At 41.9% G+C, this 17,915-nt stretch overlaps 1 protein-coding gene across 2 annotated transcripts in view; it reads right to left on the bottom strand.

The window, feature by feature from the left end:
• znf827 (zinc finger protein 827) overlaps positions 1 to 17,915 on the bottom strand; it is a 57,393-nt gene that overhangs the window by 10,870 nt on the left and 28,608 nt on the right. For both annotated transcript variants that reach the window (XM_029512209.1, XM_029512219.1), the window contains exons 5-8: positions 15,859 to 16,137; positions 6,914 to 7,156; positions 3,950 to 4,004; positions 3,712 to 3,812 (exon numbers count right to left, since the gene is read on the bottom strand). In XM_029512209.1, the coding sequence (XP_029368069.1) occupies positions 3,712 to 3,812; positions 3,950 to 4,004; positions 6,914 to 7,156; positions 15,859 to 16,137 (678 nt within the window). The remainder of the gene's footprint in view (positions 1 to 3,711; positions 3,813 to 3,949; positions 4,005 to 6,913; positions 7,157 to 15,858; positions 16,138 to 17,915) is intronic.

Here is a 17,915-nt window from a genome sequence, read left to right as displayed (position 1 = left end):
GGTCATTTAACTATCTTTGTATCATTTCAAAGAAATGAGTAATCTATGCATACAACCCACATGAGTTCAAAAGGTGTCCAAAGTGAAAATGTGAAATGGCCTTTAGTGTCAAGAACAACCATCAGTCCTTCACTCTGAAGCTCCTTTCCCTTGTATCCCCACACTCTAAGAGTTAAAAATATTGACGGAATATTTTAAGATGCTTTGATAGACTGTGAAACAGTAAAACAGGAGCTTTGAATTAACCTCACCATAATGCATTAAAAAGAGGAAAACAGCTCTGTAAGTCACTCTGTGTTTTAGTTGTGATCTTTATGGCTCCTATTTTGGCTGTTTGTAGAGAGATTTCATAGGTTTGATTTTGACTTTCTGACTAAGCACAGGTAAGCACAGGTAAGCACAGTAAAAAAAGCTACGTAACCTACAGTTTATGCTTGTAGCGTCACTTATCATTGAAAGACTTTTTCTTTTATGTTATTTTTTTAGGTAAACTTGTAAAAGTCCAATTGATTGATGAGGCATTTTTGGGGGTAATAAACCACCAGGGTCAATCAACAATCAACAAGTACTTCCCAAGCAGGTTTTATGCCACATGTAAAAAAAAAAAACGAAAAAAAACAAAAAAAAACAAAACATATGCACAGTCTCTGGAAAGCTTACTGCTGTTGCACTGACTAACAAACCCCTTGAGCGTTTCTCTCTGTATCTGCTTCACATCTTTGCCCTCTACATACAAACCAGTACATTTGGGTTGTATAACATCATTTCCTTTTAGGTGTGTCACAGCACCTCTCACAGTCATTTTTGGAACTATCAAAATACAACACAAGGAGTGTGATTTAAGTTATGTAATTAATCAAACACAAACAGATATGCCTAAAGAAATACAAAATTTATAATAATAATAATAATAATTAATTATTAATAAATTGTTTAAGAACTCAACTTTGCGGATATGTAATGATTACACAGTATGTTTCATCAGTCTGAGCTACACATTTGGTTTATGTGCATGTATATCATTCACCCTTTGGAGTCAAAACATTGACCTTTTCCTTATTATTTTTTTTAGGTCTATGCACTTAGTTGTCATCTTAATCCTAGCCTATCTTCTACAAGTCAGTGACTTGCAACTGTAAAAAGGGTAAGAGGGGGCATGTGAGGGATGTTGAGGCATGCAAGTAGATCAGCGTAAAGCAGCACTTGCCTGCAAACTAAGTAAGTAATCAGTCGGTCTATAGGTCGTGAACTTGCTGATCTCCTGCATCAGTTGAAATCTACCTCTCGCCAGGATGGCAGCACTGACATCTTGCTCCAACCGGCTACTTACACTGTTTCTCGAAAGTTGTTGTCACTTCATAGCTTATTCTAGGAATCCCAAGACCTTATGGGGCTCATAGGTAAAGCTTAGCACTTTAAAGCATTAACTTGGCCTGACTCACATAAGTGAGACAAGGGGATGGCCTGGTCACATAAGGTGATGAGAAGCTGAGCAGCAGGGACTTGAGGCCATGACCCAACTAACACACTGATCATTAAGCCAATTAGGGTGTGGTGTGGGCCTTGAAGTGGTTAACAGTTTAATTAGTGTTATTAGAGCTGGAGGGAAAGGAACACAAATATGAAGTGAAGGATTATATTTCACCCCAGAGTGGTGAGATTCTGTATATCTATGTATATCTGCGGCAGTCTAATTGTACAGACAATCATATACAGAAAACAGTCATTAGTCATGATCATATGTACTGATGTAAATTTCAAATGTGGGATGAACTGAGATGGACCTTTGAACCAATTATCAACTAAATTGTGGGTTGGCTGCCACAAAAAATGCTTACCAATATATGTAACAGTTAAATGACGACAGAGGCACACTGAAGAAAATGAGCAGGTGTATATCAAGGAGAAAACTGTAAAACTGTACAACAGGAAAAGAGAAAGCAGCAGAGGCTGGATCTAAAGCTTAAACACAAGGGAAAGGGGAGGTGGGCTGGGCGAATTAACTTTCAGGACACTCTTGACACCCAGAAGCCAATCAGATTTTCATTAACTGGCAGAGGGACAGGCAAAGCTGGCACAAGCTAATTAACCTCTGAATCTCTCACTGCCAAAGGAACATGGAGGATGTTATGGGATGGGAGGGAAGAGGGGAAGAGAGGGAGACAGGGGATGCCCTGGGCAGAGGCCTTCAGGTTGGGGAAATGCGTGAGAGTGCAAAAAGGCCAGATGGAGCTCTAAGTATGAAACGAAGAGAGGAGAGTGAGATCATGTAGAGGTGGTTGAGTGCGGCCATATACTCAAATACAACAGTGTGTATGTGTAGCTACATGTTCAGATGTGTACAATGCTACAAAGCTTCTTTGTAAGTGTGCAAAATCATGTGTGTGTGTGTGGTCTATAGTGTGAATGCTAAACGTCTGAGCTATAGTGAAAACACAAAGTATCTTTGAAGATATTGTACATTCAATGATGCTGCAACACCAACTGCTGGCAGTTAATTACTTCCTTGTTTTGTCAGCTGCAGATGACATTTGTCTAATTTTCTTTGTAACGGTAATACAATTAAAACATACACTGGGACTTAAAATAACTGTCAGTTAATTTCATAATTAATTAATCTATTGATTATATTTTACTTAATCCCTTAGTATTCTAATTTACTCTGGTAAATCCTTTTAAAATGTGTCCTTTATATTTTCTTTATGAACGTCTTATATGAAGACATCAACAAAATTTTTGTTGAAATGTGCTTTACAAATAAACTTAGCTTGCCGAGGAAACAAATAACTTATGAGGGTTATGACTTCATCCTACTTTTCTCAGGTAAAATGTCTTCAATGTCTTTCATTCACAGTATTGCATGCAAATATTAAAATGTATTAAATTAACGATACATCTGATTGGACAAATGTTTTTCTGATGCAGGGGACAACAGCACCGAAAACGTAGCCATAGTCATCAAGAAGTACCCTCAGAAAAAAAGTAGAGCAAGTAATCAAGCAGCAGATGGTCTTGCCCTTATACAGCCCCGTTCTCAGCATCATGGGGTCAACTACTACAAGAACTACACTGTACAAAAACTACAAGCTACTAAGCAACTTGCAAAACTGTGGGGGGGGGGGGGGAACTAACTACAGAGAGAACCGTTGTAGTTTTAAAAGCACAAGGTGACCAAATCAAATATTGATTGAGCTTTTTCTATTTACCTTTTATCTATGCAGTTAATTGATAAAAATTAGTGTTAAGTACAATTGCATTGTTTCTTGAAAGCATCCTTTTAGTGCAAAAGACTTCTACAGTGCTATATGTGAAAAAGGCATAGTAGTCAGCGCTTTTGCCCCACAATAAGAAGGTTGTGGGTTCGGTTCCCAGCCTCAGGCTTGTGTGGGTTTCCTCCCACTGTCCAAAAACATGCATGTTTAGGTTCATTGGTGACTCTAAATTGCCTGTAGGTGTGAGCGGTTGTTTGTCTCTGTATGTTGGCCCTGCGATGGCGTGACGACCTGTCATCTCTGACCGCAGTTCTTGCGGTCTGTGATGGTAGAAGAAGATGAATGAATGAATGTTGCATGCTTTCATAGACACACGTAAAATAAGGCCCATCTATCACTCGCCTGCATGTAACTGTACCTGTGCTTCTCTTCCGATGATGTTTCTCTACTCTGTCTGTGTGTGTGTGTGTGTGTGTGTGGCTTTTTGTATGTCTCTTACCGTGGAATGCTGCCCTGGTAGAGGAGCTGGCCTCTGCGGGGGAAGAGCTCTTGGAGCGAGAGTTAAAGGGTGATTGTCTGAAGCACTCGTCCAGGAATGGACTGAAGCACAGAGATTTGATAAATAATAGAAACTTAGATAGCAGAAACTAAAGGTATATTTGAAAAGCATGGTTTAGTTGCCGATTGTGAATTGGACTATTAAAAAACAGTAAGACACTGTATAGCTACATACTCACCTGTTTATTCCTACCATGTTACTGTCTTTGTGGTTGTTGGCTTTGCTGACTTTTTCTGGAAGAAAAAAAACATTTAATTACACATACAATACCACATATCAGTGTATTTATTTATTTATTGTATTGTATTTTCAAACCCAACCTCAAAGACCAATTTGAAAAGATACAGAATTTTGCGCTCCTCTCTATCCTGTATTTACTGTATGATCATCTGTATGGCCATCACATGACAACTGAGAAGTTTCTGTTCAGTGAAAGACAGTGAAATGCTGTGTGGAATGTCTGAAGAAGTTTTTAATTGCTAACTTTTTATTTAGAGTACAAGTACTTCTCGGACAAATTTTCATGTTCAGTTTTACAATATGCCCCAAAATCTGTCTATTCTCTCCTGAGAATAGACATCTAGATAGACATCTAGATACAAACACTTGCCAATTAAGTTCAGTGTCAGTTACAGCAACTTCTCCACATATAGGCCATTATCTGACAGATACCAAGGCTACATATGTGCCCTGTTGCTGCATCTCTTTATGTTTAACTCTGTTGGAAAAGCACAGGTTTGCCAAGCCAGCAGGGGTGCACTGACCATCTGGAGAAGTGGGAGTCTCTCTGGTGGGTCTGCCACCTGTGGGCCAAAAGTTAGCCTGACATTTTATATACATAAAAAATACAATGTGCAGAGCTGGCCAGACCTCCATTAGACTTCCCAGATGGCGTGCGTGCGTGCGTTCGTTCATGCGGCCATGCTCTTGTAGCATAGTGGGGAAACTAAATATCAGAAAAACCTTTCAATATTATGGATTCACATCCACCACCACCACTGGCTAAATACTGCTGAGGTGTACCAACATATGTGATAAAATGAGTGAAAACTTTGGATTTATTGCATATGTTACAGTGCAGGATTGCATTGCATATTTATGTAGACTAGCACTAAGTGTAAAACGATCCTTGAAGGTTTTGGAATATACGGGAAAAGTTATTAAGCACAAAAATTGTGTTGAAATTGTATTTTAAATATTCAAATATTTCAAACTACTTGATCAGGAATAAGGACAAAATGTGTGTCCACGTGTGGTGATGATTAAACCACCTTCTGCCTGCTGTCTCAGCTTCAGTGCTTCTACTTTCTTACTCATCAGCACCTGGTTGTAACTAACTGGACTGTTTATTGCTACTTTTTCCCCACTTATAAAATCAAAGATGTTTTTCTTTTTTTTTTTTTTGAATTCCCAGGCAATGCAGCATGCTGTTAAGCTTCATTTCATAAAACTGTTTAATTGAAGTTACATGGTATGCTTTTGAAAATAAAAACTGCAAACCCAGAACATAGAGATTAATACATAAAAAAATTCTATTAAGAGTTAAAAATGTTTGATTGTGTGTGTTTTATAAAAAGCATCGATACCTTTAGAGGTTCTTGTAAGATTACATTATGGGTAGTGACCACTCCTGTCATGGCACCTGAGGTCACACCTGTTTTAAAGTCACTGCTTCTGTATGCCAAAGATCCCAAGTACAGCTAACACTCATCAAAAACAGCAGCCTGTTACATGGTCACAGTTTCTGGTAGCTCACAGAGCTACAACTATATATCACACAAACACACACACAAACACACAAACACACACACACACACACACACACACACTTTTACTTTAAGATGTTTTTAAGTAAAGTGAGAACTGTAAAATCAGCTACTGCCACTATTTGCTCACCCAATGTTAGCACAGACCATTGGATTTCAGTATTCAGTCATAAAGAGCACTATACAAAATGCCTGAAAATGGAGCCATGTGCAAGTTTCAAGGCGATGCAATGAAGTGAATTTCAAAGCTGAAACCATCTCAGTGTTCAGGGCAACCTTGCTACTGATGTGTCTCTGAGGTCTTACTGCTCTGGGTAATTCATATTGATTGCTCATTGTGTGACAGCAGCCCAATCCGTTCCAGTCCCCCTCACATTCAAACCCAGTTCTAAGGGGGCAGTTGTCGCTGTTGCCAGGCTAACGATGCCCTGGCCTTCCTGGGTGGGCATACTGTGTATCCCCGCTGCCCTCTCTACCCTTCTTATCCTGTGCCCCCAGTTACAACCCACCACCATACTCTGACCACCCCCCCCCCCCCCCGACCCTAAACATCCCATTCCGTCACACTGCTCGCCAAGGACAGAGGTCTCCTTCCATGTTGCCATGGAGATGCCGCACGGGAGAAATGTAAAGGGAGGAGGGAGGAGGGAGGAGGGAGGGGAAGTGCAGGGGGAGAGCGTGTGCAGCCAAGTGTGCTTGAGCCGGCATGTCTGAAAACGAGTCAAGGGAGAGAGGGAGAGAAAGAGAGGAGGAGAGAGAGTGAGAGAAAGGATAAGAGAGAGGGGGGAGGAGGGCATTTGTGCAGACACCACTCCCCAAGGGGCCTTGTGTGAGTGTGTAAGAGTGTGTGGGAAAGAAAGACAGTCAGTGTGTGAATTTGTGAATATGTGCGAGAGGAAAAAAAAGAGATTTTACACAAGCTTGTTTCTTTATATGGCATTTGAGCGAAGCAATCAGAAGCTGGGTGGAGCTGGGGTCACAGCCCAGGACTATAAGTCTGACCTCTGACACACTCATTCATACACACACATCTGCACTTTCTCTCTGGGGGCCGATGGATACACCTCAAAGCTATGTCTTAATCTAGCAATACAAACAGCTGTCTGCGGCTTCAATGTCACTTTCATGGCCATACAGGTAAAAAGCAGGATGTCATTACACGTCATATATCCTTGGCTTTACTGCAGGGCCTCAAGAGGACGGAAATGGAAACATGTAGGTTTTATAGTCAGGAATCACAAACTGTTCAAGGTTTATATTGCGATGCTGCAAGGAAAAGGATGACATGTTGCTGTGCATGAATGTTTGTGTTGTGGGCCTACCGCTGCTCAGGGAACAGTGTGCGTGACACTGATGTGTGTCTACTAGGGACATACCTGACAATTTGAAGAGTAGTTCAGAGGCCATTTTGACCGATATGTCCTGGGAGAAGAGATCTTTCTGGGGGCAGGCCAAAGTCTCAGGGAGGTTATTCATTGGTTCACTCTTCTCACTCGCCCCTAAAGTGCTGAAAGCCAGCAGGTGAGAGGCAGGTGGGGTGAGTTCTGCAGGGGATGGATCCACCTCCATTGGCTCTGCCTTTACTTTCACCTTCTGGTACTGGGCATCTTTGTTGTTCTCTACAGAGGATGAAAGAAAGGACAATCACTGATCAGACTCTGATCAAAGACATTCAAACAATAACTGGTGTCGAAGAAGAAATGAAGTTGTAGTATAGAGATTAGTGTGAGAAATCAATACACTGAGCAGCCAAACTGGATCTTGTACCTGTATCTCAAAGCAACAGGGTTGACATAAATACCTTCATAAAAATGTTGGTGACCACTATTATCACCATTATTCAGTTTGTGTGGACCGTGCATTTTAATGGTATTTTACTTGACTATAGCATTTTCTACTGTGCTCTTTCCAGTTTTGCCTCACACTTTACTTTTCCATCTACAGAGAAAAAAAAAAAAAAAAAGTAAAAAAAATTAAGAGCAACAAGAAGGTAGCACTTTTTAAATGGTACTATTTGTATTCAACTGAATGACATTTTACATACTGCAACACTGACTGAGGATGCTTTGAACACAGATGCTTGCACTGTACCTGCGAAACAAATACAGACTTCACTTGATGTGTTTTTCAGTCAAATTGCCTGCCAAGTGTGCTAATCCTGATCAAGTCACGTCAAGTTTATTCGTATGGCTCAAATTCAAAAATCACATATTTGCCTCAAAGGGCTTTTAAAATCTGTAAAGCATACAACATGCTCTATCCTTTGATCCGTGATCTGGATAAGGAATGAAGAAATCAACACAGTGATTTTTCTTTCAGGGTGGACGCAATAGATTAGCTGAAAGGATAAATGATCTTGTTCTACCAATGATGTATTCAGATAATTAATATATTCCATTGGTCTGTTTGAAGTCCGGTCCATTGAGTACACATGTTGTAGATAAGATTTGATATGAATGGAATTAAATCTAAACTAGGGAAATCCAAATTTGTAGATAAACTGTTTGTAAATTCTAAAGCCAAGCTGAAGCAGCTAACATCTAACTGTGTAATTATTAGGCCAAGAGGACATGAAGAGGCCACACTGTTGGTTGAGAAATGATCCAGCAGCACATGTAATTCATTGAAGCAAGCAAAAAGGTAAATCACTTTAAATGTGAACTGAGCAGCAATCAATCTATGCTTAAGATAAGTAGGTGTTGTTTATGGAAGTGTTCAATTTCACAAAGTTTTTCAGTGCATTAACAACACACTAAAAGGCTTGAAAACAGCCGTTGACTCACTTTTCCTACAAGTTCAAAAGGTGAGGCCAAGTGAGCCGGCTAAAAATAGTTGAGAGGGAGATGACATCTGTTAGGAATGTCCTGAGCTGATCTGGAGACTCAAACACTGACTCTCCTCTCTCTAAGGACATAAGAAATAAAAAAAAAAAACAAACAAAAAAAAACAACCAAAAACTACAGACCACCATGAAATATACTATAAAGTATGAAAAGGAAACTGTGATGTAGGACATAGTTTCTTAATGCTGGTTCTATAATGGCCTCTAACAACTTTATATCCAAGGTAGCTGATCTTTGACTGGAGTGATGGTAGGAGGCAGTGTTTCAGCGTGGTGACAAGCAGGAGGAAGACAAAACAGCACAACTGATACAGTGCTGCTGACATGGCAACTCAGCATGATTATGCGATATATGAATTTGGCAGGGCATCAGGAGTAGTGGGAGGGGCAGGGGGATGTTAAAGGAGCTGGAGAAATGGGGGCTGGGGAACGGAGATACAAGACAGTAACCCGGCACTAACCCTGCCACCTCTTCCCGTCACATTCTCCACTCCTCTGCTCAAGGCGGCCAGTGTGAATTAAGTTTCATTGCACCATGCACACGTGCAAAAATGCAAAAGCTGAACTGGTATGTGTGTCCTATATTGTTTTGATGGAAACATTTCCCCCAGCTTCCTAAACTAGGTCCAGGTGTCTGGTTTATTGGTAGTAGCCAGCATGTGGGGGACACTGACAACCGTCAGCCCCACTAATCCTTTAATCGGGTGGCCAGAGTTGGCCAAGAGTAACCTAGGGGAGGCTGGTGGAGGGGTAGAGCAGAGGAGGAGTGTGAGAGAGGAGGGCAAAGGGATAAGGGGGCACTGCACTGTAAGGGTCAACCAAGGGACACGCAAACTTCTATCCTACTGAATCACCACCCTAACGACAGAAACTGAGATGACTGCTGAGCTGTACAAACATACAGTCACACAAAAACACATGGACATACTAAAGTGTACTCTTTGTGTTTGAGCTCCCAGTGCTGTGATAAACATGCTTCCATCCCAGAGCGTCTCATGACAGAGAGAAAATATTTAACCGTAAACACACCGACACCATGTTGAAGGCATCACATCCAAGTCTACCTGTCACAAAATAAAAAATGAAAATGTGGCCTCACTCCCACACCGATAATAGCTATGGCTTTTTGGTCGAGGTCACAACCTAATGTTCTGAAGCCATAAAAAGCAGCCCTCAGTCTGCCTGAAACCAGCTTGTGTGTGTGTGTGTGTCTGTGCTTTATATGAGCAACTGAGTGTGCATGTACCCTGTGTGTCTATACACGTGGGTCTATGATGCACCAGCTGCCATTAAGCCACCAAATCAAGGCTGGAGGAATGTGTCTGTATGTGCACAAAATTGGATGTGCAGTGAATATCATAGTTTCTCTTTATCATCAGTGTTACACCCATTCCTTTATATATTCCCTAGAAGTATGCTAAAATATAAATAAAACATAACAATATTTTCTATATTTATGAGGAACAGAGGAAGTTAAACTGTGAACTTTTAAGGTGTGTACGTGTTTTCATTTCATGTTATAGCTTTACCGTTCATTTGCTAATTTTTAAAGTATAGGCAAGAGTGGTGCACATTGGTGCTCTTCCTGCTATATTTCAGAAACATTAAATGCCAGAAGGATCATGGCGGTATATTGGTTAGTGTTGTTGCCCCACAACTCCTTTCTGTGTGGAGTTGTTCTGTTGTTGTTCTGTTCTCCCCATACTATGGGGTACTCCAGTTTCCCCCCAATGTCCAAAAACAAATGTGTTTACATTAATTGGTAACTCTAATTTATTTGTCTGCCTCTGTATGTTGGCCCTGTGATGGACCTATCTTTGACATGTCCTGAGATTGGCCCAGTGGCCCGGAAACAGATAAGCAGTAGAAGAGACGAATGAATAAATACCTGTGACAGAGTATTAGTTCATTACAGACGGGAGAATGTACTTTGTTGCATTTTTAACAATGGCCTTCATTTAGCAGAATAATAATTTTACACCAAATAGCAAGTCTTCAGTTAAGGTTGGCTGTCTGTTCTGCTGTCTGAGCACAAGACAAGGACATCGTCGTCCACTGTAATTATGACTTGTCTTACCCACTTTATTCTCAGTTTGACCATCTGTCTGGATTAAGTAGGTAAAAAACATTTGACCAAGTGAAGAACTGCAGATGGAAAATTCTTTGACCTCCTAAGGCATATAACGGCAAGGCTGCACACTCTCAGGTGTGCATGTGTATGCCAAGTTGCTCTATACATACCTTGTTCTGACGCAGCACTACTCAAATTTTGAGAAAGAATGAAAGTGACTGGGGTTCGTGCAACGTTCTGTTTTTAGTGATCAACTTTGACCTTAGGTGTCTGTTTGAATCTGTGTGGACATGACAGCCTGTTTTACTGAGAATATACAGTAAGCAGGTACAGACATAGGATACATTTGTAAGCACATTACACTAGACTACCCCAAAAAGCCACATTGCATTAGTGATTTAACACATGTAAAGCCAATTTATTGCTCCGCTTTGATGCATCGACTGCATAGGAAAGCAGAAACTTGGACAGCCATGTAGTGAGGGAGAAAGAAAGAGGGAGAGGCAATGAAGAAGGGTAGAGAGGAAAAAAATTGTCAAATGGTGCCAGAAGAAGACCCATGGGTAAGAGAGGAAAAAAGAAAGTGGGATGAGAAATAGAGCTGGGGGAGGACAGGCGGGAGGAGGAATGGCTAGAGCCTAAATGACAACCTCTCCACCTCTCCCCCCTCCTGTTACTCCACTCTACCCTTCTCCTAGCTCTGTTATTCCACATGTCTGTATCCCTGCCCCCTTCCCTCCCTCTCTCTCTCTCTCTCTCTCTCTCTCTCTCTCTCAATCTCTCTATTCTCCTGCTCTCAAGTCGACCTGCTCAGACAGGGGTGAAGAGTTCAGGCGCTTCAAAGGCTGCAGTGTGGAGACTGCATGTCATGTGGGAGCCACAGCAGCCTTGCCTGCAGACTTCACAGACAGCTGCTGCTACAATTGATCCTCAACCAGTGAGCTCTCAGTAGTTCAGCCTTCCAATGGTTGCAAACTGCAGCTACATCTGACTCTAGAGCTGTGTGCTTGATAAACAGCCCATAAGGAGCCAAAAATGGCCCTTATAAAGAAGTCATAAACAAAAACATTTGGCACTAGCCAGAACAGATTCAAGGCTACCAAGATTCTATCATAAAAGGTCAAGACAAAAGGCAAGAAGTGATTGTCTCATTGGTTCTGTCTATCATTTCTTAAATTTACACTTGGAACCATGGAAATAAGCACGTATGGTCAGATACAAAAGGATCCAGTTCTCTCTTTCTGTACACAAAGCTATAGGCAGTGACGGGAAGCCATTTAGACAGAATATAGAGGTAGGGAGGGTGGGAGAAAAGAGAGGTCAGCAAGCGGCCACACTGAGGGGGCATGGTGAGGACACTGCCAAAGCGGTGTTGAGCTAACATAAGAAAGACTGTACAGTAATGCTAGTGCTGTGAATTACAATGATGAACTGCATGGACAGTATGCTGTGATAATCCAGACTAGGTAAGAAGTGAATCCATTAATGTGAGGATAAAAATAAACAATGACACTCAGCTACTATCTATATCCATCTATACATTGAGAGATACACTACATTTTAATAGAAAGTTGAACCCATTCTTTTCACATAAATATAATTGTAAAGCACAACCTCTGCCAGGTCCAATTGTCCTCAGCTTCAACCATGTCTTACTGTTGCATGTTGAAAAGGCAGGGGGAAAGCATGAACCTGCCTTTTCAACATGAGGGTATGGCATGGGGAGGGAGGAGATCCAGTATGTAGCAAATAAACAGTAAGTAGGAACCAGTAGGAACCCAAAGTTCAGCTCGCATAAGGTAATTTAACTGAGAATGTCAACGTACATAAGCCTGTCTGCATCAGTCATCCTAAACTGTTTTTAAACTTTACAAAATCCTCTTGCTTCCTTTGGCGAAATCCTCACTGCAACCTGAAGGTAGCAGGTAGGGACCACTGCATCATCTGCCTGTGGCTGGTTAGCTCAGAGCCATTATGAACCGTGATCCACTGTGGTTAGCTTCAGGAAATCATGCACGGCTAACAAAAAAGAGAAATATCCAAAAAAATCCCAGCTGCTGCATCCTCTGCAGCTGCACTTCTTCTGCTTCTTCATCTCTTTCATTTTACTTACACTATGGAGTGGTGTAACAAAATTACAGCTATTCACATTTTAGTGGAAATTAAAAGTAAGTCAGAGGTTGTATTTTGAGGGAACATAATCACACAACTCTCTCTGGCACGTCATGTGTGAGCTTATCTAGTTTGCCATTGACAATAACAATACTGTTATCTCCCTATGATCATGAAATCATAAAATATCCTGGGCTTCCGCTATCACTAGAGTTCTTGAACCAATATTATAAATATATATTATAAACATATTATAATATTGAATGGTAACCAGGCTCTAAAAGGAAGTCCATGTAACTTACATTCAAGTAGTTAATTTTCTGTAATATCAACAACTAGAGTCTGAAAATAAGACAGAGATTTGTTGTTGCTGAGAGGTCTTCCTGTTCTTTGGTGGTCAAAATAGTTTAATGCAACTTTTATTAGCAAGGTAACCAGCACTATAGAGGGAAGAGGGCATGTAAAATGTCCTCAGAGATGAAGGGCCTGTTCCCAAGGAATAAGGAATGAGTTAAGCCCGTACAAAGTGTGATTTCACACCTATAGTGAGGGTGGCTGGATGGTGAGTGGGTGGCACGGCTGTTACCCACACGATGCCAGTCTGCCAGGGCACCACCTAGGGCCCTGCACCTCCCCTCCCCTCTCGCTTCCTGTGACGCCATGTTCCCCTTGCCCTGCAACACCAGTGCCCATCTGCTAGGACACGTTAGCCGCTGGCGCCAGGGACTATTTAGCCTGGCATAATTAGCCCCCAGACACCAGCAGCCCGGTTTTAAACAGATGTGGGGGAGGTAGCGCTAGCATGGCGACTCAACGCAACCAACCAATGTTTGATAAGGAAGAGAGGAGAAAGGGGAAAGAGAAGAAGTGACCTAGTTAAAGGGATGATGCAACTCCTGTTACAGCACAATGGGCAGTAATGATGACAACCCCTCTTGCTCTGACTGTCCAATGCCATGGTCGAGGAGGGATGAGCAGCAGAAATTTAATTAGGTTGTGTCCATTTGCCGTGCTGACAAGCAAGAATGAGGAAATAAGCAGTTTTTAACAGACTAATAGTGATGTGTTTAAGAAAGAAAAAGCTCAGCCTACAATCCCCAATGTGATATCCCTATTAAAGTATCTTTACAGGGTTGTTGTATTCTCGGGCTGACCTTTACTAGGGGGCAGAGGGAGGTTACAGTGCAGATGCCCTTGAACCTCATGACCGTAATCACACGTGACTGTAATGACATTGACCTTTCCCTGGCTCTCTCCTTTCCTTCTCACCATCTTTTTCTCCTTCCCTTCCCCCCAGGGTCATTTGAGGGTCCAGACTCTTGTCAAGGCTGTCACTCTAGACAGCCCTCTCCATCTACCACCCCCACTGTTGCCATGGCAATGGACAGCACTGCGCTCCAAGGACTGTTTGAGGGGGCAGAGGGAGCCAGCGGACGGATGAACGCTGCAGCATCTTTCCCTAACCTAGGTCAACCTTGCGGAGCTAGTGTAAGTGATGGGAGGGGATAAATGCTGGGCATGCTGCTTGAGGACCAAATAAACTGGCAGGATAATGTCAGTGCAAGGATTGGAAACAGCAAAGAGGGTAGGAGAGAGAGTGATAACATTGATGAAACAAAGAACATAGATGGAGGCAGTACAGTGGAGCATTTATATAGTGCCCATAATCATTCACACAATTTCTCCATTTTACACACAAAGGCAATGTCTTCTATATTTTTTTTTTGTGTGTTGTTTTAAAGAAGTAATCATTTCAGTTTTGGTTTCCTCAAATGTACACACAAAGGCACTTGCGCGCACACACAGGGAAACGTGACCTGGGGGCAGGCAGCGGAGCCACACACGTGTAGTACCACTGAGCTCGCAGCCAGCATGAGTCACTGTGAACACCAGTCGACCAGGAGAGAACAATGGCAACCGATGTATGAGGTGTCTGTAAAGCACGTTCACACTGGCACTGGACGAAGAGCCGCGGATAGAGCAACGCCCCACTGTGCCACCGTCAGCCTGCCATTTGCTTTGTGGTTTTTAATACCATGGATCCATATTTGCAAGTGTGTCATATTGTACATTTCAGGGCTGCAGTTATAAGCTACTAAACATTCCAATGCTGACAGCAGTGGCCTCCTCAAAAATAAAGTCACCCGTCAAACCTGCAAGGTTTCATAATAACCAAGTTAAATATTTCTTAATTCAGAAAACAGACTCACTAAAATGAATTCACTACAACACTTTTCTTGGTATAACATAGGTAGAAAAGCCAGCTCTGTCGATAAACACTTCAACACCTTTCATTTTTTCATTTTTTTTTAGCCTGAGAGACACACTCCAGCAGCCCACAGTGGACAAACACCTGTCCATAACACACTTCAACTAGATACAGCATTCAATAGGGATTTTGGATATAGGCTAAAATAAGCAGATGCTTCAAGCCTTACTAAGCAATGAAACAAACTTCTAGGAAAGTAAGTGAAAAGCAACAGTTGCTATTACATACTGCCTGGTACAGCGCTCACAATGTGATGTGTGAATTAAGAACTATGCAGGAATCCCTGCTTCCTGACTTGTCACTGGCATTATTGTTGAGTTCAACCCAGCAGCTGTAAAGGCTAAATTGTGTTGCCCTGGATAATGTCAAGGTGGCCCACATCCACACAGGTTCAGAAACAGTCAAGGAGCAAAGGGTGAGTCAGGGACCAGTTTTAAGTACAATAATGTAAGCAGATCATTACTTGATCTGCCAGTTGTCTGTCGTGTTTTGTAGATGAAGGAAAGAACAACATTCACCTACAAAATGTAAAACTACCCCTCGTTATACTTAAGATATAATAACCTGAAGCATTGAGGGGTACGAAACGATGAAAGGTCACATCTATCCACCTGAATATCACCATGTAGCTTTTACAGGCATCTATTCCACCATATTCACTCACCAAAAGGTACACTTTGCTCACCTTTGAGAAGCCCTCAATTTTAACTTGGTTAGGACTGCCACAGTAATAAACAATAGTGCCCTTTTGTGGTCGCCATTGAACTCATCTTCTGGCCTACAACTGCCCTCCCTATCTGGCACTGCCTGATCTGAAACAGCTGACCAATAACATGTATGTTGATATGTCCATATTCAAACATTTGCAAATGCTTTCACAAAGTCATAAAATATGGAATTACACTGGAATCACTGGAATTACAGAATTGTGTGGACTGTTGCATAGGTCAACTACAAGGCTCATTTGCATTTCCTCCTTGTTGCAAACATGAAATAAATCCATAGCAAAGTACTGTACCCACTGTACCTGAGAGCTTAATCAGCAGCTCGGAGGCCACCTTCATGTTGATATCCTGGCTCAGCAGGCTGTTCTTAGACATGGGACTTCCTTCCCTTGGTTTAAGTGGCCCTGAGCGCTCTGTAGCTGCTGCTGCCAATTTTGGCCCGTCCTGGCAGAAGGTTGTAGGGAAGCTTGGTTGGATCTGGCTCTGGGACTGGGAGGATGGTCTTGGGCTCAGCACTTCCTCTACTTTGGGCTCTTCCTTCAGGTGGAATGGAGACTTGAGTGTCTCCCTCTGGTTTGCCGCTGCAGCCAGAAACAAAAAGGAAATGATGAGGTAAAAACTGGGGGCAAGAGAAGGAGATTGAAAGATGTACAAGTTTAATAACAAGAGGCCATATAGAGAAGCTCTCTACCATCTCCAAATGTCACACCAATGAAAATGAAACAGAACAAAGTGTTTCATAGTGGATTTATCTAATCATTGCAACAGTTGCCACAGTGGAATCAAAACAAAGGGTACAGCGTCATGTCCATCATGAACAATCCCCCTGCCTCACACATCCTCCACCCTTTAAACTGCTACTTTTTGCATCCTGTTCTCATTTATTCTTGCCTGACATCGCCTAAATCCTCTTCAGACATAAGCACATGAAATAATTCCTGTACTTGTGTGGAACCCGACTGCAATCAACTGAAGCCTTATCTGCCATCTCTTCAGCATGTAGCCTAGGTTAGGGAATGAACTGTCACATGGATCCCTCTGCACTACAGTCATCTTCAAGAGAAACTGGGCCACATCTAATCCGCCTTAGATGAATAATTAATAATTAGACATGGAGCAACTTCCGATAGCCGCCAAGAAAAGAACAGCAGGGCAAGTGCGTTTCTTTGGTTCTCCCAGCATGCTCCACTACACTGTGCTAAAAAGAAGGTTTACACAGTCTATAAATTTGTCTCTGTGTCTGTAAATATGGTCCAAAATAAATTCTTTGTTTTAAATCAGTGCACTCTCAGAACCATGGGGAAGTTAAAACAGATACCATTGTCCGTTGTTGTAACCTCATTTAGTGAAGCACCACGCCATTTTTCAAGAACACATATTTCGCTAAGTGGACTCGCTGTTGACCATTTGTAGGTGCACGATATATATTCTCACAATATGGCATGTTACCGAAAGAATGTGAGGTTTACTTTTCCCTCTGAGCTAATGAGTTGGGTTTTTATTTTTATTTTTTTTTAAAGACTTATTGTGGCTATTTAGATGATGGTCCCGATGCTGCAAAAGGAAGTGGGGAAGCAGGGTTTATTTGAGCGGGCATGAACCTAGGGATTGTGTATAAACTGCCATGTTAGATTCTGCAAATGCAGTATGTACACAGTGGTGTCTTGATTAGTTTTATCCATGAATAAGGAAGCAGAACCATATGGCTATTTTAAAGTTTCCAGGCAGGCCTTCACATATGAAACTAATGACCAACTGTGGCAGAGGTTGCTTTCAGTGTTTCTAATTAAACATTACCTTTGTAAATAGTGAACTCCACAGTCAATTTCCCCAAAAAAATAAAAGAATTTCTATTGTCATGTCTGTCCAAAATTACAGTTCATGCCACAGATGCCACACTTGATGAGATGATGCTTCTACAGAGCTATGTAAAGACTGTCGGTCATTTTCTATTTCTTTGAATTGAAAAGGAGCTCAAATAATAATTTTAGTTCACATTTCTTTGTTAGGGACACTAACACCCGAATCTAGGCATTTTTTGATTCAACCCTTGACACGTGAAACAATCTAAAGACCCCACCATGTACACACACACACACGGAACAGATATAGGAGAGGCTATCACTCTTGGCAGACTGCTGTCCAGTCTCCTCTGGCCCCAGCAGAGATCTGCTCCGTTTCTCACCCTACTGTCTCACCTAACATCTCTAACCGCCACAGGCCTGCCACCCCCTGCTCGCATCATCAATCTGTGCCGGCTCCGGCCCTCTGATTAATGATGATCTACGCTGGAAGGATAGAGGGCTCAGGAACAGGGGATAGAGGGCAGAAAAAGGGAACAGGTAGTAGTGTTTTGACC

This window comes from Echeneis naucrates, chromosome 1, assembly GCF_900963305.1.
Source record: "Echeneis naucrates chromosome 1, fEcheNa1.1, whole genome shotgun sequence".
Classification (NCBI taxonomy): domain Eukaryota; kingdom Metazoa; phylum Chordata; class Actinopteri; order Carangiformes; family Echeneidae; genus Echeneis; species Echeneis naucrates.
The sequence above is the reverse complement of the archived record's forward strand: the minus strand, read 5'-3'. Positions and strand labels throughout refer to the sequence as shown.